Genomic DNA, 25,055 nt, shown 5'->3' with positions numbered 1-25,055 from the left:
GTGTAGATGCCACTCACACTCACTCAGTGTAGATGCCACTCACACTCACTCAGTGTAGATGCCACTCACACTCACACTCACTCAGTGTAGATGCCACTCACACTCACACACTCAGTGTAGATGCCACTCACACTCACTCAGTGTAGATGCCACTCACACTCACTCACTCAGTGTAGATGCCACTCACACTCCCTCACTCAGTGTAGATGCCACTCACACACTCACTCAGTGTAGATGCCACTCACACTCACTCAGTGTAGATGCCACTCACACTCCCTCACTCAGTGTAGATGCCACTCACACTCACTCAGTGTAGATGCCACTCACACTCCCTCACTCAGTGTAGATGCCACTCACACTCACTCAGTGTAGATGCCACTCACACTCACTCACTCAGTGTAGATGCCACTCACACTCACTCAGTGTAGATGCCACTCACACTCCCTAACTCAGTGTAGATGCCACTCACACTCACTCACTGTAGATGCCACTCACACTCACTCAGTGTAGATGCCACTCACACTCACTCAGTGTAGATGCCACTCACACTCCCTCACTCAGTGTAGATGCCACTCACACTCACTCAGTGTAGATGCCACTCACACTCACTCAGTGTAGATGCCACTCACACTCACTCAGTGTAGATGCCTCTCACACACTCACTCAGTGTAGATGCCACTCACACTCACTCAGTGTAGATGCCTCTCACACACTCACTCAGTGTAGATGCCACTCACACTCACTCAGTGTAGATGCCACTCACACTCACTCAGTGTAGATGCCACTCACACTCACTCAGTGTAGATGCCACTCACACTCACTCAGTGTAGATGCCACTCACACTCACTCAGTGTAGATGCCACTCACACTCACTCAGTGTAGATGCCACTCACACTCACTCAGTGTAGATGCCTCTCACACACTCAGTGTAGATGCCACTCACACTCACTCAGTGTAGATGCCTCTCACACACTCACTCAGTGTAGATGCCACTCACACTCACTCAGTGTAGATGCCACTCACACTCACTCAGTGTAGATGCCACTCACACTCACTCAGTGTAGATGCCACTCACACTCACTCAGTGTAGATGCCACTCACACTCACTCAGTGTAGATGCCACTCACACTCACTCAGTGTAGATGCCACACTCACTCAGTGTAGATGCCACTCTCACTCAGTGTAGATGCCTCTCACACACTCACTCAGTGTAGATGCCACTCACACTCACTCAGTGTAGATGCCACTCACACTCACTCAGTGTAGATGCCACTCACACTCACTCAGTGTAGATGCCACTCACACTCACTCAGTGTAGATGCCACTCACACTCACTCAGTGTAGATGCCACTCTCACTCAGTGTAGATGCCTCTCACACACTCACTCAGTGTAGATGCCACTCACACTCACTCAGTGTAGATGCCACTCACACTCACTCAGTGTAGATGCCACTCACACTCACTCAGTGTAGATGCCACTCACACTCACTCAGTGTAGATGCCACTCACACTCACTCAGTGTAGATGCCACTCACACTCACTCAGTGTAGATGCCACTCACACTCACTCAGTGTAGATGCCACTCACACTCACTCAGTGTAGATGCCACTCACACTCACTCAGTGTAGATGCCACTCACACTCACTCAGTGTAGATGCCACTCACACTCACTTAGTGTAGATGCCACTCACACTCACTCAGTGTAGATGCCTCTCACACAATCACTCAGTGTAGATGCCACTCACACTCACTCAGTGTAGATACCACTCACACTCACTCAGTGTAGATGTCACTCACACTCACTCAGTGTAGATGCCACTCACACTCACTCAGTGTAGATGCCACTCACACTCACTCAGTGTAGATGCCTCTCACACACTCACTCAGTGTAGATGCCACTCACACTCACTCAGTGTAGATGCCACTCACACTCACTCAGTGTAGATGCCACTCACACTCACTCAGTGTAGATGCCACTCACACTCACTCAGTGTAGATGCCACTCACACTCACTCAGTGTAGATGCCACTCACACTCACTCAGTGTAGATGCCACTCACACTCACACACTCAGTGTAGATGCCACTCACACTCACTCAGTGTAGATGCCACTCACACTCCCTCACTCAGTGTAGATGTCACTCACACTCCCTCACTCAGTGTAGATGCCACTCACACACTCACTCAGTGTAGATGCCACTCACACTCACTCAGTGTAGATGCCACTCACACTCACTCACTCAGTGTAGATGCCACTCACACTCACTCAGTGTAGATGCCACTCACACTCACTCAGTGTAGATGCCACTCACACTCCCTCACTCAGTGTAGATGCCACTCACACTCACTCAGTGTAGATGCCACTCACACTCACTCACTCAGTGTAGATGCCACTCACACTCACTCACTCAGTGTAGATGCCACTCACACTCACTCAGTGTAGATGCCACTCACACTCACTCACTCAGTGTAGATGCCACTCACACTCACTCAGTGTAGATGCCACTCACACTCACTCAGTGTAGATGCCACTCACACTCACTCAGTGTAGATGCCACTCACACTCACTCAGTGTAGATGCCACTCACACTCACTCAGTGTAGATGCCACTCACACTCACTCAGTGTAGATGCCTCTCACACACTCACTCAGTGTAGATGCCACTCACACTCACTCAGTGTAGATGCCTCTCACACACTCACTCAGTGTAGATGCCACTCACACTCACTCAGTGTAGATGCCACTCACACTCACTTAGTGTAGATGCCACTCACACTCACTCAGTGTAGATGCCACTCACACTCACTCAGTGTAGATGCCACTCACACTCACTCAGTGTAGATGCCACTCTCACTCACTCAGTGTAGATGCCACTCACACTCACTTAGTGTAGATGCCACTCACACTCACTCAGTGTAGATGCCACTCACACTCACTCACTCAGTGTAGATGCCACTCACACTCACACACTCAGTGTAGATGCCACTCACACTCACTCACTCAGTGTAGATGCCACTCACACTCACTCAGTGTAGATGCCACTCACACTCACACACTCAGTGTAGATGCCACTCACACTCACTCACTCAGTGTAGATGCCACTCACACTCACTCACTGTAGATGCGCTCATCCTCCCTCTCCCCATTCGCCCGCTCCCTTTCCCCCCCCCACCCCCCCCTCTCCGAGTTATTTAACTGACCTCCGAGTTATTTATCTGACCTAACTCTGGCTTCTCTCCCACCTCGGTAAAAAAAATATTTGTTGCTGTGGTAGTCACACCTGATGATGATTGCTTGTGTTGCAATCGAAACGTCGTGATTTAACTTACTTAAATTTTTCTTACTTTTTCCACCTACGTGACAAACGGCATGGATCCTTGCAGTCGCGAAAACCTCAAATCTAGAACGCCACCTAACTGGTACATCTGTGAACAAGAGCTCCGTCGTTCATCGGATTTATCTCGCTGCATGAATGCAATATTCCGATTGTGTGTGTGTGTGTGTGTTGGGGGGGGGGAGGCCTTGCTCGGTTAAAATTACAAAAAAAAAATTATAAAAAAAAATTATAATAATAATTAAAACAGCGTCAACCCGTGTCTGCTCCGTGTCTCTCTCACCTCGTGCCCACGCCCGCCCCCACGCCCCCCCCCCCCCCGCCCGCGCCAGGCTGTCCGCGGGGCTCCTGCGCCAGGCTACGTACACGACGACGCGTCTGGGCATCTACACGGTGCTGCTTGAGCGCCTGACGGGTGACGATGGGGCGCCCCCAAACTTCTTCGCCAAGGCGGCCATTGGCATGGTGGCCGGGGCCACGGGCGCCTTCGTGGGCACCCCCGCGGAGGTGGCGCTCATCCGCATGACGGCCGACGGCAGGTGAGAGGGGGCGCGCCTCCCTGAATCGCGCGGAGACCCGCGGACTTAGACAGAGAGAGAGAGAGCCGTAGACTAACACATACACACATAGACTCACACAGAGACCCGTAGACTAACACATACACACGTAGACTCACACAGAGACCCGTAGACTAACACATACACACGTAGACTCACACAGAGACCCGTAGACTAACACATACACACATAGACTCACACAGAGACCCGTAGACTCACACAGAGACCCATAGACTCACACAGAGACCCATAGACTCACACAGAGACCCATAGACTCACACAGCAGAGACCCGTAGACTCACACAGAGAGAGAGCCGTAGACTAACACATACACACATAGACTCACACAGAGACCCATAGACTCACACAGAGACCCATAGACTCACACAGAGACCCGTAGACTAACACATACACACATAGACTCACACAGAGACCCGTAGACTAACACATACACACATAGACTCACACAGAGACCCGTAGACTCACACAGAGACCCATAGACTCACACAGCAGAGACCCATAGACTCACACAGCAGAGACCCATAGACTCACACAGAGACCCATAGACTCACACAGAGACCCATAGACTCACACAGAGACCCATAGACTCACACAGAGACCCATAGACGCACACAGAGACCCATAGACTCACACAGAGACCCATAGACTAACACAGAGACCCGTAGACTCACACAGAGACCCATAGACTCACACAGAGACCCATAGACTCACACAGAGACCCATAGACTCACACAGAGACCCGTAGACTAACACAGAGACCCATAGACTCACACAGCAGAGACCCATAGACTCACACAGCAGAGACCCATAGACTCACACAGAGACCCGTAGACTCACACAGAGACCCACGGACTCACACAGAGACCCATAGACTCACACAGAGACCCGTAGACTCACACAGAGACCCGTAGACTCACACAGAGACCCATAGACTCACACAGAGACCCATAGACTCACACAGCAGAGACCCGCGGACTTAGACAGAGAGAGAGAGACCCGTAGACTCACACAGCAGAGACCCATAGACTAACACAGAGACCCGTAGACTCACACATACACACATAGACTCACACTGAGAGACCCATAGACTCACACAGAGACCCGTAGACTAACACATACACCCGTAGACTCACACAGCAGAGACCCGCGGACTTCGACAGAGAGAGAGAGACCCGTGGACTCGCACAGCAGAGACCCGCGGACTTCGACAGAGAGAGAGAGAGCCGTGGACTCACACAGAGACACATAGACTCACACAGAGACCCACAGACTCACACAGCAGAGACCCATAGACTCACACATACACACATAGACTCGCACATACACACATAGACTCACACAGAGACCCATAGACTCACACAGAGACCCATAGACTAACACAGAGACCCGTAGACTAACACATACACACATAGACTCACACAGAGACCCGTAGACTAACACATACACACATAGACTCACACAGAGACCCGTAGACTAACACATACACACATAGACTCACACAGAGACCCGTAGACTAACACATACACACATAGACTCACACAGAGACCCGTAGACTAACACATACACACATAGACTCACACAGAGACCCATAGACTAACACATACACACATAGACTCACACAGAGACCCATAGACTCAAACAGAGACCCGCGGACTTAGACAGAGAGAGAGAGACCCGTGGACTCACACATACACACATAGACTCACACAGCAGAGACCCATAGACTCACACAGAGACCCATAGACTCACACAGAGACCCATAGACTCACACAGAGACCCATAGACTCACACAGAGACCCATAGACTAACACATACACCCGTAGACTCACACAGAGACCCATAGACTCACACAGAGACCCATAGACTCACACAGAGACCCATAGACTCACACAGAGACCCGTAGACTCACACAGAGACCCGTAGACTCACACAGAGACCCGTAGACTCACACAGCACTGACCCGTAGACTCGCACAGCAGAGACCCGTAGACTCACACAGCAGAGACCTGTAGACTCATAATAAAGTATTAAAGCTTTCGTGACTGCATAAAATTACTCATTGGTTTTTTCGGTAAAGTCACGTATGTAGAAATACAATAAAATTATATTAAAACAAAAAAAAACAATCACGACGTTTCGATCAGAGACCCATAGACTTACGTAGAGACCCGGAGACTCACACAGAGACCCATAGACTCACGTAGAGACCCGGAGACTCACACAGAGACCCATAGACTCACGCAGAGACCCATAGACTCAAGCAGAGACCCAAAGACTCGTGCAGAGATTCATAGACTCGCTCAGAGACCCATAGACTCGCTCAGCGACCCATGGACTCACACAGAGACCCGTAGACTCACACAGCAGAGACCCATAGACTCACACAGAGACCCATAGACTCACACAGAGACCCATAGACTCACACAGCAGAGACCCATAGACTCACACAGAGACCCATAGACTCACACAGAGACCCGTAGACTCACACAGCAGAGACCCATAGACTCACACAGAGACCCATAGACTCACACAGAGACACATAGACTCACACAGCAGAGACCCGTAGACTCGCACAGCAGAGACCCGTAGACTCACACAGAGACCCATAGACTCACACAGAGACCCGTAGACTCACACAGAGACCCATAGACTCACACAGAGACCCATAGACTCACACAGAGACCCATAGACTCACACAGCAGAGACCCGCGGACTTAGACAGAGAGAGAGAGACCCGTAGACTCACACAGCAGAGACCCATAGACTAACACAGAGACCCGTAGACTCACACATACACACATAGACTCACACAGAGACCCATAGACTCACACAGAGACCCATAGACTAACACAGAGACCCATAGACTAACACATACACACATAGACTCACACAGAGACCCATAGACTCACACATACACACATAGACTCACACAGAGACCCGTAGACTCACACAGAGACCCATAGACTCACACAGAGACCCGTAGACTCACACAGAGACCCATAGACTAACACATACACACATAGACTTGCACATACACACATAGACTCACACAGAGACCCATAGACTCACACAGAGACCCATAGACTAACACATACACCCATAGACTCACACAGAGACCCGTAGACTCACACAGCAGAGACCCGCGGACTTCGACAGAGAGAGAGAGACCCGTAGACTCACACAGCAGAGACCCATAGACTCACACAGAGACCCATAGACTCACACAGAGACCCATAGACTCACACAGAGACCCGTAGACTCACACAGCAGAGACCCATAGACTCACACAGAGACCCATAGACTCACACAGAGACCCATAGACTCACACAGAGACCCATAGACTCACACAGAGACCCGTAGACTCACACAGCAGAGACCCATAGACTCACACAGAGACCCATAGACTCACACAGAGACCCATAGACTCACACAGAGACCCATAGACTCACACAGAGACCCATAGACTCACACAGAGACCCATAGACTCACACAGAGACCCATAGACTCACACAGAGACCCGTAGACTCACACAGAGACCCGTAGACTCACACAGAGACCCGTAGACTCACACAGCACTGACCCGTAGACTCGCACAGCAGAGACCCGTAGACTCACACAGCAGAGACCTGTAGACTCATAATAAAGTATTAAAGCTTTCGTGACTGCATAAAATTACTCATTGGTTTTTTCGGTAAAGTCACGTATGTAGAAATACAATAAAATTATATTAAAACAAAAAAAAACAATCACGACGTTTCGATCAGAGACCCATAGACTTACGTAGAGACCCGGAGACTCACACAGAGACCCATAGACTCACGTAGAGACCCGGAGACTCACACAGAGACCCATAGACTCACGCAGAGACCCATAGACTCAAGCAGAGACCCAAAGACTCGTGCAGAGATTCATAGACTCGCTCAGAGACCCATAGACTCGCTCAGCGACCCATGGACTCACACAGAGACCCGTAGACTCACACAGAGACCAATATACTGACAACGATACCCATAGACTCACACAGCAGAGGCCCATAGACTCACAGAGATCCATAGGCTCATGCAGAGACCCATAGACACACACAGAGACCCATAGACTCGTGCAGAGACCCAAAGACTCAAGCAGAGACCCATAGACACACACACATAGACCCATAGACTCACGCAGCAGAGCCCCATAGACTCGCACAGAGACCAACAGAGACTCATAGTGACCGATAGACACCTATAGGGACAAAGACGTAACAAAGTCGCCCCGTGTAGCCTTCAACAGGCTGTCTGGGCAAGTGCCGTTAGCGAGCAGCGCCCTATGAAGGCCGGCACGGCGGCACACGAAGGGCGTGGGTGTCCAGCACCACGCCCGGCCGCCCGCCTTTGTCTCCCCCAGTGGCGATGCTTACTGTGCACAAAACGCACCGGGTGCCTCATTTGAGGCTGAGTCGACCTAGGGGAGGCGGCCCTGAAACCCGGTTCAGGTAACCGTCGCCCTGCTCGTCGGCGGACGTGAGCGGGAATCGAGCTCGGGCAGACGGGGGTTCGTAGCCGCCCCCGCCGTGAGAATCCCGTGACGGCCGGAGTTTTGATTTCCCCCGTTGGTGGCCGACGAGTCTGGAATGGCGCTGCGGTTGCGCGTAGCTCAACATCGCCACTCGGAGGAGATCAATTCGGGTGGTAACCACCGCCCCGCAACCCCAACCCCACCGCCCCTCTCTGTGTGTGCCACAGTGATTGTGTGTGACAGTGATTGTGTGTGACAGTGATTGTGTGTGACAGTGATTGTGTGAGAGTGTGAGTGAGGGAGTGTGGATGTGATAGAGTGTGCGGGAGTGTGTGAGTGTGTGAGAGTGAGTGAGGGAGAGTGTGAGTGTTTGAGTGAGAGTGTGAGTGTGTGAGAATGAGTGTGTAAGAGTGAGTGTGTGAGAATGAGTGTGTAAGAGTGAGTGTGTGAGAGTGAGTGTGAGTGTGTGAGAGTGAGTGTGAGTGAGGGAGTGTGTAAGTGTGTGAGAGTGAGTGTGAGTGAGTGAATGTGTGAGAGTGAGTGTGAGTGAGTGAGAGTGTGTGAGATGTGGGGAGCGGTGGTGCAGCGGTTAGCGCTACGCTGCGCTATGAATCCGGCGACCCGGGTTCGATTCCCGCTCATGGCCAACACCAACAGTGACGATTATCTGAACCGGTCCCGGGCCTCCCCTAGGTTGACTCGGCCTCAAATGAGTACCTGGTATAGCGGTGTGTAGTAAACATCGCCACTGGGGGAGACAAAGGTGGTCGGGCGTGGTTGCTGGACACCCACCCCCTCGTGTACCTGTTCCGGCCTTCATAGGTGCTCGCTAACAGCACTTGCCCCTACAGTCTGTTAAGGCTATATGGGGGATCTTTGTCTTTGTAGCCTTCATAGGTGCTGCTCGCTAACAGCACTTGCCCCTACAGTCTGTTAAGGCTACACGGGGGATCTTTGTCTTTGTAGCCTTCATAGGTGCTGCTCGCTAAGGGGGCCGTCCATAAATGACGTCACGCGGTTTTTGGACGATTTTTGACCCCCCCCCTCATCACGTGGTGTCAGAAAGAGTCAGACCCCCCCCCCATCAAATATGACGTCACAAGCTCTGCCTCCCCCCCCTCCCAAAACAAAAAAAATCTTCAAATCGCTTTAAACTATTGTCACATTTTCTTCTTTGGTTCTTTCGGTAAAGTCACGTAGAATGAGAATAAAATAATAAAATAATAAAATAAGATAAAATTAAATAACCCAATAAAATTCTCACGACGTTTCGGCCACAACACAAGTGGCCTTCATCAGGTGAAGGGACGAGACTGTCTGGTAGGACAGCGCTGGAGCGACTGTTGTCACACTGTAGTTGCGTCTTTAAACGTGGCGCTGCACTCTTGATGTTGTAGGGGAAAACATTCATTACAAAAAGTCTATTTAATTAAGTAGAACGCGCTGTATCTACATCAATTTGTGACGTCACGCATTTTGACGTGACGTCACATTCCTCATCGTCACGAATCTCTGACCCCTCCCACCCCCACCACCACCCCACACCCCCCCGGGTGCGTGACGTCACTTATGGACGGCCCCTAACAGCGCTTGCCCCCAACAGTCTGTTAAGGCTACGCGGGAGATCTTTGTCTTGTTTTCCCTGTGGTGCTGTGTTTGTCTGGCCGTGCGTGTGTAGCATATTGCAGTGTATAGTAGTGTAGTGTATAGTGTAGTATGTTGCAGTGTATAGTAGTGTAGTGTATAGTGTAGTATATTGCAGTGTATAGTAGTGTAGTGTATAGTGTAGTATGTTGCAGTGTATAGTAGCGTAGTGTATAGTGTAGTATGTTGCAGTGTATAGTAGTGTAGTGTATAGTGTAGTATGTTGCAGTGTATAGTAGCGTAGTGTATAGTGTAGTATGTTGCAGTGTATAGTAGTGTAGTGTATAGTGTAGTATATTGCAGTGTATAGTAGTGTAGTGTATAGTGTAGTATATTGCAGTGTATAGTAGTGTAGTGTATAGTGTAGTATGTTGCAGTGTATAGTAGTGTAGTGTATAGTGTAGTATATAGTGTAGTATGTTGCAGTGTATAGTAGTGTAGTATATAGTGTAGTATATTGCAGTGTATAGTAGTGTATAGTGTAGTATATTGCAGTGTATAGTAGTGTAGTGTATAGTGTAGTATGTTGCAGTGTATAGTAGTGTAGTGTATAGTGTAGTATATTGCAGTGTATAGTAGTGTAGTGTATAGTGTAGTATATTGCAGTGTATAGTAGTGTAGTGTATAGTGTAGTATATTGCAGTGTATAGTAGTGTAGTGTATAGTGTAGTTTATTGCAGTGTATAGTGTAGTATATTGCAGTGTATAGTAGTGTAGTGTAGTATATAGCAGTGTATAGTAGTGTAGTGTATAGTGTAGTATATAGCAGTGTATAGTAGTGTAGTGTATAGTGTAGTATATTGAAGTGTATAGTAGTGTAGTGTATAGTGTAGTATATTGCAGTCTATAGTAGTGTAGTGTATAGTGTAGTATGTTGCAGTGTATAGTAGTGTAGTGTATAGTGTAGTATATTGCAGTGTATAGTAGTGTAGTGTATAGTGTAGTATGTTGCAGTGTACAGTAGTGTAGTGTATAGTGTAGTATGTTGCAGTGTATAGTAGTGTAGTGTATAGTGTAGTATATAGTGTAGTATGTTGCAGTGTATAGTAGTGTAGTGTATAGTGTAGTATATAGTGTAGTATGTTGCAGTGTATAGTAGTGTAGTATATAGTGTAGTATATTGCAGTGTATAGTAGTGTAGTGTATAGTGTAGTTTATTGCAGTGTATAGTGTAGTATATTGCAGTGTATAGTAGTGTAGTGTAGTATATAGCAGTGTATAGTAGTGTAGTGTATAGTGTAGTATATTGAAGTGTATAGTAGTGTAGTGTATAGTGTAGTATATTGCAGTGTATAGTAGTGTATAGTGTAGTATATTGCAGTGTATAGTAGTGTAGTGTATAGTGTAGTATATTGCAGTGTATAGTAGTGTAGTATATAGTGTAGTATAGTGCAGTGTATAGTAGTGTACTGTATAGTGTAGTATGTTGCACTGTATAGTAGTGTAGTGTATAGTGTAGTATATTGAAGTGTATAGTAGTGTAGTGTATAGTGTAGTATGTTGCAGTGTATAGTAGTGTAGTATATAGTGTAGTATAGTGCAGTGTATAGTAGTGTACTGTATAGTGTAGTATGTTGCACTGTATAGTAGTGTAGTGTATAGTGTAGTATATTGGAGTGTATAGTAGTGTACTGTATAGTGTAGTATGTTGCACTGTATAGTAGTGTAGTGTATAGTGTAGTATATTGGAGTGTATAGTAGTGTAGTGTATAGTGTAGTATACTGCGTGCGTGACGTTGTGCATCGCGTGCGATGTCGCTGGCTGGCGGCGTGCGACTTGTCACGCGTGTGCACGTGCGCCTCGCTGCCCCGCCTGCTTTTGGTGTTTGTGCAACAACCAGAACCACCCCATGAGCGTCAGAGCCAGGGGGTCGGCCGCAGATCCATTTCAGCTGAGGTCAGTCGAGTTCCCAAGCGGCCGGCCGTGTGGGTTTTCCGTCCACAAACTATCCCCACGTGTAGCCTGCAGCAGACTGCCTTGGGCAAGCGCCGTTAGCGAGCACCTACGAAGTCCGGCGCGCGAGGGGGGGTGGGTGTCCAGCGCCACGCCCGACCGCCCCTTCGTCTCCCCCGGTGGCGACGTTCTAACTTCTCACAGCGACACCAGGTGGCTCATTCGAGGCCGAGTCGACCCAGGCGGGAAAGGCCCAGCACCGGCTTCAGATAATCGCCGTCGCCGGTTTCTGTTGGTGCCCGTGAGCGGGGTTGCGAACTCGGCTCGCCCGGGGGGTTCGAGGTGCGGCGAGGTCGCCGCCACACGGGTAGACGCACCGCACGCACATCACCCATGCGTTGGGTGCGTACGCAGCGAGTGGGAGACGGAGAGGGGGGAGCCACAGATTGATGGACCAGTTGCGTGGCACCGTACGTCGTCAGCTGTATCCTCATCGGAGGTGCGGGGGAGCTCGACGCGAAAAGAAGCAGAGCAGTGGTGTAGTTTATAATAGTGTAGTGTATAGTAGTGTAGTGTATAGTAGTGTAGTGTATAGTGGTGTAGTGTATAGTGTAGTAATGTGTAGTGTATAGTAGTGTAGTGTATAGTAGTGTAGTGTATAGTAGTGTAGTGTATAGTGTAGTATAGTGTAGTGTATAGTAGTGTAGTGTATAGTAGTGTAGTGTATAGTAGTGTATAGTGTAGTGTATAGTGTAGTAATGTGTAGTGTATAGTAGTGTAGTGTATAGTGTAGTATAGTGTAGTGTATAGTGTAGTATATAGTAGTGTAGTGTATAGTGTAGTATATAGTAGTGTAGTGTATAGTGTAGTATAGTGCAGTGTATAGTGTAGTATAGTGTAGTGTATAGTAGTGTAGTGTATAGTAGTGTAGTGTATAGTGTAGTATAGTGTAGTGTATAGTGTAGTGTATAGTAGTGTAGTGTATAGTGTAGTATAGTGTAGTGTATAGTGTAGTGTATAGTAGTGTAGTGTATAGTGTAGTATAGTGTAGTGTATAGTGTAGTATAGTGCAGTGTATTGTAGTGTATAGTGTAGTATATTGCAGTCTATAGTAGTGTAGCGTATAGTGTAGTATATAGTGTAGTATGTTGCAGTGTATAGTAGTGTAGTGTATAGTGTAGTATGTTGCAGTGTATAGTAGTGTAGTGTAGTATATTGCAGTGTATGGTAGTGTAGTTTATAGTGTAGTATATTGCAGTGTGTAGTAGTGTAGTGTATAGTGTAGTATATTGCAGTGTATAGTAGTGTAGTGTATAGTGTAGTATATTGCAGTGTATCGTAGTGTATAGTGGAGTGTATAGTAGTGTAGTATATAGTGTAGTGTATAGCGGTGTAGTATATAGTGTAGTGTATAGCGGGCACTGTGTATATTGTAGTATGTATGTGTGTGTGGTTGAACTTATTTCGCACTGTACCTAGTCAACCATGCTGCCGATCAGAGGTGCGTGGGCAAGGACAAAAAAAACTAAACACAACTAGAAGCAGTTATTCTAAAGAAATTAGTTTGTCAATCTGGATGATGATGATGATGATGATTTCAAAGTGCAGTGTAGCTCCCAGTGGGGGGACTCCTCATATCGGAAATGAAGAGCGTTCCAGACGGCCACTGAAGCAGCGTGTTGACGATGATGGTGACGATGATGGTGACGGTGATGGTGGCGGTGATGGTGACGGTGATGGTGACGATGTTGGTGACGATGTTGGTGACGATGATGGTGACGATGATGGTGACGATGATGGTGACGATGTTGGTGACGATGATGGTGACGATGTTGGTGACGGTGATGGTGACGATGATGGTGACGATGATGGTGACGATGATGGTGACGATGTTGGTGACGATGTTGGTGACGATGTTGGTGACGATGTTGGTGACGATGATGGTGACGGTGACGGTGTTGGTGACGATGTTGGTGACGATGTTGGTGACGATGTTGGTGACGATGATGGTGACGATGATGGTGACGATGATGGTGACGGTGATGGTGACGGTGATGGTGACGATGATGGTGACGATGATGGTGACGATGTTGGTGACGATGTTGGTGACGATGTTGGTGACGGTGATGGTGACGATGATGGTGACGATGATGGTGACGGTGATGGTGACGATGTTGGTGACGGTGATGGTGACGGTGATGGTGACGATGATGGTGACGATGATGGTGACGATGATGGTGACGATGATGGTGACGATGTTGGTGACGATGATGGTGACGATGTTGGTGACGATGTTGGTGACGATGATGGTGACGGTGTTGGTGACGGTGTTGGTGACGATGTTGGTGACGGTGATGGTGACGATGATGGTGACGATGGTGACGATGTTGGTGACGATGTTGGTGACGGTGATGGTGACGGTGATGGTGACGATGATGGTGACGATGATGGTGACGATGTTGGTGACGATGTTGGTGACGATGATGGTGACGATGATGGTGACGATGATGGTGACGGTGTTGGTGACGGTGATGGTGACGATGATGGTGACGATGATGGTGACGATGATGGTGACGATGTTGGTGACGATGATGGTGACGATGTTGGTGACGATGATGGTGACGATGTTGGTGACGATGTTGGTGACGATGATGGTGACGGTGTTGGTGACGGTGTTGGTGACGGTGTTGGTGACGGTGATGGTGACGATGATGGTGACGATGGTGACGATGTTGGTGACGGTGATGGTGACGGTGATGGTGACGGTGATGGTGACGATGATGGTGACGATGTTGGTGACGATGTTGGTGACGATGTTGGTGACGGTGTTGGTGACGATGATGGTGACGATGTTGGTGACGATGATGGTGACGATGATGGTGACGATGTTGGTGACGATGTTGGTGACGATGATGGTGACGATGATGGTGACGATGATGGTGACGATGATGGTGACGATGATGGTGTTGGTGACGGTGTTGGTGACGATGATGGTGACGATGTTGGTGACGATGATGGTGACGATGATGGTGACGGTGATGGTGGCGGTGATGGTGACGGTGATGGTGACGATGATGGTGACGATGTTGGTGACGATGTTGGTGACGATGATGGTGACGATGATGGTGACGATGTTGGTGACGATGTTGGTGACGATGATGGTGACGGTGTTGGTGACGATGTTGGTGACGATGTTGGTGACGGTGATGGTGACGATGATGGTGACGATGTTGGTGACGATGATGGTGACGATGATGGTGACGATGTTGGTGACGGTGTTGTTGACGATGTTGTTGACGATGTTGTTGACGATGATGGTGACGATGATGGTGACGATGATGGTGACGATGTTGGTGATGGTGACGGTGATGGTGACGATGTTGGTGACGATGTTGGTGACGATGATGGTGACGATGTTGGTGACGATGATGGTGATGATGATGATGATGATCGTGGTGGTGACGATGATGATCGTGATGGTGATTATGGTGACGATGATGATGGTGATGACGATGGTGAAGACGACGATGATGGTGACGATAATGGTCACGATGATGATGACGATCATTGTGATGATGATGATGACGATCATTGTGATGATGATGATTATGATGATGGTGACATTGATGGTGGTGTGATGGTGACGATGATGACGGTGCTGATGACGATGATGGCGACGATTGTGATGATGATGATGATGGCCGAAGGTTTTAAGCTCCTAGACGAGGTCAGCGGGGGTAGCTATCGTGGCTCGTTCGTGCGGGGTTTGAATGCAACTTTGTTCGTGACTGAGCGTGACCGTGTGACACTGCATTCCCCTCGGTTGCAACAGCGGGACAGCGGGGTCCCCCGGTGACCCCTACGGAGCGTCGCTCAACGCTTGCAGCCTTTGTCCTGCCGTGACTTTCTCTCTCTCTCATCATCATCATCACGGTGGCTAGGAGATGTTAACTACCTCGTCCTGGTATACAGGAGGTCTATGTGGAGTTTGTGTGTCTCTCTCATCATCATCACGGTGGCTAGGAGATGTTAACTACCTCGTCCTGGTGTGCAGGAGGGTCGTGGGTTCCATCCCGACTCCTGACGATGCCTGCTGCTGCTGTATATGTGGAGTTTGTGTGTCTCTCTCTCATCATCACGGTGGCTAGGATATGTTAACTACCTCATCCTGGTATACAGGAGGTCTATGTGGAGTCTGCGTCTCTCTCTCATCATCACGGTGGCTATGAGACGTTAACTACCTCGTCCTGGTGTGCAGGAGGGTTGTGGGTTTGACCCCGACCCTGATGCCTGCTGTTGTGTATTTGGAGTCTGTGTCTCTCTCTCTCATCATCGTCATCACGGTGGCTAGGAGATGTTAACTACCTCGTCCTGGTGTGCAGGAGGGTTGTGGCTTCGACCCCGACCCTGATGCCTGCTGTTGTATATTTGGAGTCTGTGTCTCTCTCTCTCATCATCATCATCACGGTGGCTAGGAGATGTTAACTACCTCGTCCTGGTGTTCTGGAGGGTTGTGGGTTTGACCCCGACCCTGATGCCTGCTGTTGTGTATTTGGAGTCTGTGTCTCTCTCTCTCATCATCATCATTGTCATCACGGTGGCTAGGAGATGTTAACTACCTCGTCCTGGTGTGCAGGAGGGTTGTGGCTTCGACCCCGACCCTGATGCCTGCTGTTGTATATTTGGAGTCTGTGTCTCTCTCTCTCTCTCATCATCATCATCACGGTGGCTAGGAGATGTTAACTACCTCGTCCTGGTGTGCAGGAGGGTTGTGCGTTTAACCCCGACCCTGATGCCTGCTGTTGTATATTTGGAGTCTGTCTCTCTCTCTCTCATCATCATCATCACGGTGGCTAGGAGATGTTAACTACCTCGTCCTGGTGTGCAGGAGGGTTGTGCGTTTAACCCCGACCCTGATGCCTGCTGTTGTATATTTGGAGTCTGTCTCTCTCTCTCTCCCAATTACGTTTCGCAAACTGTCAAAGAGTTCGGGTTGCGCCAATAATATTTCGCAATGGCAATAATAATTCCTGTCCCCTGCCGCCTCCTGCCATCCCCTCCCTTCCCCCTCCCTCCCCCTTCACCGCCCTCCCCACCTTGTGCAGGCTACCCGCGGATCAGCGGCGTGGCTACAGGAACGTGCTGGATGCGCTGTTCCGCATCGTGCGCGAGGAGGGGGTCCTCACGCTGTGGAGGGTTCGTAACCACCTCCACCACCGCCACCACCGCCACCTCCCCCAACCTTCACCGCCATCACCAAAGACAACGATCCCCCGTGTAGCCTCAAGAGACCGTTCGGGGCAAGTGCTGTTGGCGAGCAACGATGCAGGCTGGCACTGTGACGCACGAGGGGGTGGGTGGCCAGCAGCACGCCCGTCCGCCTTTGTCTCCCCCTAATTTGAGTCTTGAGTCGACCTAGGGAAGGCCCAGGGACGGTCCCAGATAATCGTCACCGGTGTTGGGCGTGAGCGTGAATCGAACTCGGGGCGCTGGGTTCGTAGGGCAGCGCGCTAGTCACGACACTACCGCTCCCCACACCACTGCTGTCTGTGTTCAGTTTGTTGTCCTTCCACCCCCCCGCGCTACATACGGTGCTTAAGAAGTCCAGCACACGTAGACTCACACAGAGACCCATAGACTCACACAGAGACCCATAGACTCACACAGAGACCCATAGCCTCTCGCATACACACATAGACTCACACAGAGACCCGTAGACTCACACAGAGACCCATAGACTCACACAGAGACCCATAGACTCACACAGAGACCCGTAGACTCACACAGAGACCCATAGACTCACACAGAGACCCATAGACTCACACAGAGACCCGTAGACTCACACAGAGACCCATAGACTCACACAGAGACCCATAGACTCACATAGAGACCCATAGACTCGCACAGAGACCCATAGACTCACATAGAGACCCATAGACTCACACAGAGACCCATAGACTCACACAGAGACCCATAGACTCACACAGAGACCCATAGCCTCTCACATACACACATATACTCACACAGAGACCCATAGACTTACACAGAGACCCATAGACTCACACAGAGTCCCATAGCCTCTCACATACACACATAGACTCACACAGAGACCCATAGACTAACACATACACCCATAGACTCACACAGAGACCCATAGACTCACACAGAGACCCATAGACTAACACAGAGACCCATAGACTCACACAGAGACCCATAGCCTCTCACATACACACATAGACTCACACAGAGACCCATAGACTAACACATACACCCATAGACTCACACAGAGACCCGTAGACTCACACAGAGACCCATAGACTCGCATAGAGACCCATAGACTCACACAGAGACCCATAGACTCACATAGAGACCCATAGACTCACACAGAGACCCATAGACTCACACAGAGACCCATAGACTCACACAGAGACCCATAGCCTCTCACATACACACATAGACTCACACAGAGACCCATAGCCTCTCACATACACACATAGACTCACACAGAGACCCATAGACTAACACATACACCCATAGACTCACACAGAGACCCATAGACTCACACAGAGACCCATAGACTAACACAGAGACCCATAGACTCACACAGAGACCCATAGCCTCTCACATACACACATAGACTCACACAGAGACCCATAGACTAACACATACACCCATAGACTCACACAGAGACCCGTAGACTCACACAGAGACCCATAAACTCACACAGAGACCCATAGACTCACACAGAGACCCCTAGACTCGCACAGAGACCCATAGACTCACACAGAGACCCATAGCCTCTCACATACACACAGACTCACGCAGAGACCCATAGCCTCTCACATACACCCATAGACTCACACAGAGACCCATAAACTCATACAGAGACCCATAGACTCACACAGAGACCCATAGACTCTCACATACACCCATAGACTCACACAGAGACCCATAGACTCACATAGAGATCCATAAACTCACACAGAGACCCATAGACTCTCACATACACCCATAGACTCACTCAGAGACCCATAGACTCACACAGAGACCCATAGACTCACACAGAGACCCATAGACTAACACAGAGACCCATAGACTCACACTGAAACCCATAGCCTCTCACATACACACATAGACTCACACAGAGACCCATAGACTAACACATACACCCATAGACTCACACAGAGACCTGTAGACTCACACAGAGACCCATAAACTCACACAGAGACCCATAGACTCGCACAGAGACCCATAGACTCGCACAGAGACCCATAGACTCACACAGAGATCCATAGACTCACACAGAGATCCATAGACTCACACAAACACCCATAGACTCACACAGAGACCCATAAACTCATACAGAGACCCATAGACTCACACAGAGACCCATAGACTCTCACATACACCCATAGACTCACACAGAGACCCATAGACTCACATAGAGATCCATAAACTCACACAGAGACCCATAGACTCTCACAGAGACCCATAGACTCACACAGAGACCCATAGACTCACACAGAGACCCATAGACTTATACAGAGACCCATAGACTCACACAGCAGAGACCCATAGCCTCTCACATACACCCATAGACTCACACAGAGACCCATAGACTCACACAGAGACCCATAGACTCACACAGAGACCCATAGACTCACACAGAGACCTATAGAATCACACAGAGACCCATAGACTCACACAGAGACCCATAGACGCTCACATACACCCATAGACTCACACAGAGAGCCATAGACTCACACAGAGACCATAGACTCACACAGAGACCCATAGACTCACACAGAGACCCATGGCCACTCGCATACACAAATAGGCTCACACAGAGACCCATAGACTAACACATACATCCATAGACTCATACAGAGACCCATAGACTCACACAGAGACCCATAGACTCACACAGCAGAGACGCATAAACTCACACAGATACCCATAGACTCACACAGAGACCCATAGCCTCTGACATACACACATAGACTCACACAGAGACCCATAGACTAACACATACACCCATAGACTCACACAGAGACCCATAGACTCACACAGAGACCCATAAACTCACACAGAGACCCATAGACTCTCACATACACCCATAGACTCACTCAGAGACCCATAGACTCACACAGAGACCCATAGACTTACACAGAGACCCATAAACTCACACAGAGACCGATAGATTCACACAGAGACCCATAGCCTCTCACATACACACATAGACTCACACAGAGACCCATAGACTCACACTGAAACCCATAGCCTCTCACATACACACATAGACTCACACAGAGACCCATAGACTAACACATACACCCATAGACTCACACAGAGACCCGTAGACTCACACAGAGACCCATAAACTCACACAGAGACCCATAGACTCGCACAGAGACCCATAGACTCACACAGAGATCCATAGACTCACACAGAGATCCATAGACTCACACAAACACCTATAGACTCACACAGAGACCCATAAACTCATACAGAGACCCATAGACTCACACAGAGACCCATAGACTCTCACATACACCCATAGACTCACACAGAGACCCATAGACTCACATAGAGATCCATAAACTCACACAGAGACCCATAGACTCTCACAGAGACCCATAGACTCACACAGAGACCCATAGACTCACACAGAGACCCATAGACTTATACAGAGACCCATAGACTCACACAGCAGAGACCCATAGCCTCTCACATACACCCATAGACTCACACAGAGACCCATAGACTTACTCAGAGACCCATAGACTCACACAGAGACCCATAGACTCACACAGAGACCCATAGACTCACACAGAGACCTATAGAATCACACAGAGACCCATAGACTCACACAGAGACCCATAGACGCTCACATACACCCATAGACTCACACAGAGAGCCATAGACTCACACAGAGACCATAGACTCACACAGAGACCATAGACTCACACAGAGACCCATAGACTCACACAGAGACCCATGGCCACTCGCATACACAAATAGGCTCACACAGAGACCCATAGACTAACACATACATCCATAGACTCATACAGAGACCCATAGACTCACACAGAGACCCATAGACTCACACAGCAGAGACGCATAGACTCACACAGATACCCATAGACTCACACAGAGACCCATAGCCTCTGACATACACACATAGACTCACACAGAGACCCATAGACTAACACATACACCCATAGACTCACACAGAGACCCATAGACTCACACAGAGACCCATAAACTCACACAGAGACCCATAGACTCTCACATACACCCATAGACTCACTCAGAGACCCATAGACTCACACAGAGACCCATAGACTTACACAGAGACCCATAAACTCACACAGAGACCGATAGATTCACACAGAGACCCATAGCCTCTCACATACACACATAGACTCACACAGAGAACCATAGACTCACACAGAGACCCATAGACTCACACAGAGACCCATAGACTCACACATACACCCATAGACTCACACATACACACATAGACTCACACAGAGACCCATAGCTTCTCACATACACACATAGACTCACACAGAGACCCATAGACTCACACAGAGACCCATAGACTCACACAGAGACCCATAGACTCACACATTCACACATAGACTCACACAGAGACCCACAGACTCAAACAGAGACTCTTAGACTCACTCAGAGACCCATAGACTCACACAGAGACCCATAGACTCACACAGAGACCCATAGACTCATACAGAGACCCATAGACTCACACAGAGACCCATAGACTCACACAGAGACCCATAGACTCGCACAGAGACCCATAGACTCACACAGAGACACATAGCCTCTCACAGAGAACCATAGACTCACACAGAGACCCATAGACTCACACAGAGACCCATAGACTCACACAGAGACCCATAGACTCGCACAGAGACCCATAGACTCACACAGAGACACATAGCCTCTCACAGAGAACCATAGACTCACACAGAGACCCATAGACTCACACAGAGACCCATAGACTCACACATACACCCATAGACTCACACATACACACATAGACTCACACATACACACATAGACTGACACAGAGACCCATAGACTAACACATACACCCATAGACTCACACAGAGACCCATAGCCTCACACAGAGACCCATAGACTCACTAGAGACCCATAGACTCACACATACACCCATAGACTCACACAGAGACCCATAGACTCACACAGAGACCCATAGACTCACACAGAGACCCATAGACTCGCACAGAGACCCATAGACTCACACAGAGACCCATAGATTCACACAGAGACACATAGACTCACACATACACACATAGACTAACACATACACCCATAGACTAACCCATACACCCATAGACTCACTAGAGACCCTTGACGGTGTGAGTGTATGCTTTATACTGTGTACAGTGAGGGAAAACATTATTTGATCCCCTGCTGATTTTGTACGTTTGCAGACTGGTTTATTTTAACAGTGAGAGACAGAATAACAACAAGAAAATCCAGACAAACGCTTGTCAAAAATGTTTTAAATTGATTTGCATTTTAATGAGGGAAATAAGTAGTTGACCCCTATGCAAAACATGACTTAGTACTTGGTGGCAAAACCCTTGTTGGCAATCACAGAGGTCAGACGTTTCTTGTAGATGGCCACCAGGTTTGCACACATCTCAGGAGGGATTTTGTCCCACTCCTCTTTGCAGATCTTCTCCAAGTCACTAAGGTTTCGAGGCTGACGTTTGGCAACTCGAACCTTCAGCTCCCTCCACAGATTTTCTATGAGATTAAGGTCTGGAGACTGGCTAGGCCACTCCAGGACCTTAATGTGCTTCTTCTTGAGCCACTCCTTTGTTGCCTTGGCCGTGTGTTTTGGGTCATTGTCATGCTGGAATACCCATCCACGACCCATTTTCAATGCCCTGGCTGAGGGAAGGAGGTTCTCACCCAAGATTTGACGGTACATGGCCCCGTCCATCGTCCCTTTGATGCGGTGAAGTTGTCCTGTCCCCTTAGCAGAAAAACACCCCCAAAGCATAATTTTTCCACCTCTATGTTTGACGGTGGGGATAGTGTTCTTGGGGTCATAGGCAGCATTCCTCCTCCTCCAAACACGGCGAGTTGAGTTGATGCCAAAGAGCTCCATTTTGGTCTCATCTGACCACAACACTTTCACCCAGTTGTCCTCTGAATCATTCAGATGTTCATTGGCAAACTTCAGACGGGCATGTATATGTGCTTTCTTGAGCATGGGGACCTTGCGGGCACTGCAGGATTTCAGTCCTTCACGGCGTAGTGTGTTACCAATTGTTTTCTTGGTGACTATGGTCCCAGCTGCCTTGAGATCATTGACAAGATCCTCCCGTGTAGTCCTGGGCTGATTCCTCACCGTTGTCATTATCATTGCAACTCTACGAGGTGAGATCTTGCATGGAGCCCCAGGCCGAGGGAGATTGACAGTTCTTTTGTGTTTCTTCCATTTGCGAATAATCGCACCAACTGTTGTCACCTTCTCACCAAGCTGCTTGGCAATGGTCTTGTAGCCCATTCCAGCCTTGTGTAGATCTACAATCTTGTCCCTGACATCCTTGGAGAGCTCTTTGGTCTTGGCCATGGTGGAGAGTTTGGAATCTGATTGATTACTTCTGTGGACAGGTGTCTTTTATACAGGTAACAAGCTGAGATTAGGAGCACTCCCTTTAAGAGTGTGCTCCTATGCTCAGCTCGTTACCTGTATAAAAGACACCTGGGAGCCAGAAATCTTTCTGATTGAGAGGGGGTCAAATACTTATTCCCCTCATTAAAATGCAAATCAATTTATAACATTTTTGACATGCGTTTTTTTTCTGGATTTTCTTGTTGTTTTTCTGTCTCTCACTGTTCAAATAAGCCTAAATTAAAATTATAGACTGATCATTTCTTTGTCAATGGGCAAACGTACATTATCAGCAGGGGATCAAATACTTTTTTCCCTCACTGTATGTGTGTGTTGAGTGCATGCTGTGTGTGTGCGTGTGCTGTGTGCGGTGTGACAGGGCTGTGTGTGCTGTGTGTATACTATGCGTGTGTGTGCGCTATACGCTGTGTGTGTGCTGTGTGCATATACTGTGCGTGTGTGTCTACTCTGTGTGCGTGTGCTATATGCTGTGTGTATGCTGTGTATGCTCTGTGTGTGTGCGTGTGCTATATGCTGTGTATGCTCTGAGTGTGTGCTGTACGCTGTGTTTGTGCTGTGCGTATACTGTGCGTGTATGCCGTGCGTGTGTGTTGTGTGTGTGCGCTATATGCTGTGTGTATGCTGTGTATGCTCTGTGTGTGTGCTGTACGCTGTGTGTGTGTGCTGTGTGTATACTGTGCGTGTATGCCGTGTGTGTGTTGTGTGTGTGTGTGTGCGCTATATGCTGTGTGTATGCTGTGTACGCTCTGTGTGTGTGCTGTACGCTGTGTGTGTGTGCTGTGTGTATATGCCGTGCGTGTGTGTGTGTGCGCTATATGCTGTGTGTATGCTCTGTGTGTGTGTGCTGTGCGTGTATGCCGTGCGTGTATGCCATGCGTGTGTGTTGTGTGTTTTGTGTGTGTGCGTGCGGTGTGACAGGGCTGCGTCCCCACAATGGCGAGAGCCGTGGTGGTGAACGCCGCTCAGCTCGCCTCCTACTCACAAGCCAAGCAGTTCCTGCTCGACACGGGTAACTGGCAGCAGAGGCTTGCGCAGTCGCCACACACACTCACAATAACACACACACTCACACACACACAATCACACACACTCACACACACTCACACACACTCACACACACACACTCACACACAGTCACACACACAATCACACACACTCTCACACTCACTCTCACACTCTCACACACTCACAATAACACACACACTCACACACACACTCACACACACACTCACACACAGTCACACTTACAATCACACACACACACACTCACACTCTCACACTCACTCACTCTCACACTCTCACACACTCACAATAACACACAAACACTCACACACACACTCACACACAGTCACACACACAATCACACACACTCTCACACTCTCACACACTCTCACACACTCACAATAACACA

The 25,055-nt window shown here is 48.9% G+C and overlaps 1 protein-coding gene across 1 annotated transcript in view; it reads left to right on the top strand.

Annotated features, from left to right (window-relative positions):
• SLC25A11 (solute carrier family 25 member 11) overlaps positions 1 to 25,055 on the top strand; it is a 52,626-nt gene that overhangs the window by 7,575 nt on the left and 19,996 nt on the right. The window contains exons 3-5 of the mRNA XM_032979655.2: positions 3,666 to 3,872; positions 17,052 to 17,142; positions 24,563 to 24,653. Of these exons, the coding sequence (XP_032835546.1) occupies positions 3,666 to 3,872; positions 17,052 to 17,142; positions 24,563 to 24,653 (389 nt within the window). The remainder of the gene's footprint in view (positions 1 to 3,665; positions 3,873 to 17,051; positions 17,143 to 24,562; positions 24,654 to 25,055) is intronic.

Source organism: Petromyzon marinus, chromosome 75 (genome assembly GCF_048934315.1).
Source record: "Petromyzon marinus isolate PM22_M1 ecotype Great Lakes invasive population chromosome 75, UKy_Petmar_22M1.pri1.0, whole genome shotgun sequence".
Lineage (NCBI taxonomy): Eukaryota > Metazoa > Chordata > Hyperoartia > Petromyzontiformes > Petromyzontidae > Petromyzon > Petromyzon marinus.
Note: the sequence above shows the minus strand (reverse complement) of the source record. Positions and strands in the feature narration are given on the sequence as shown.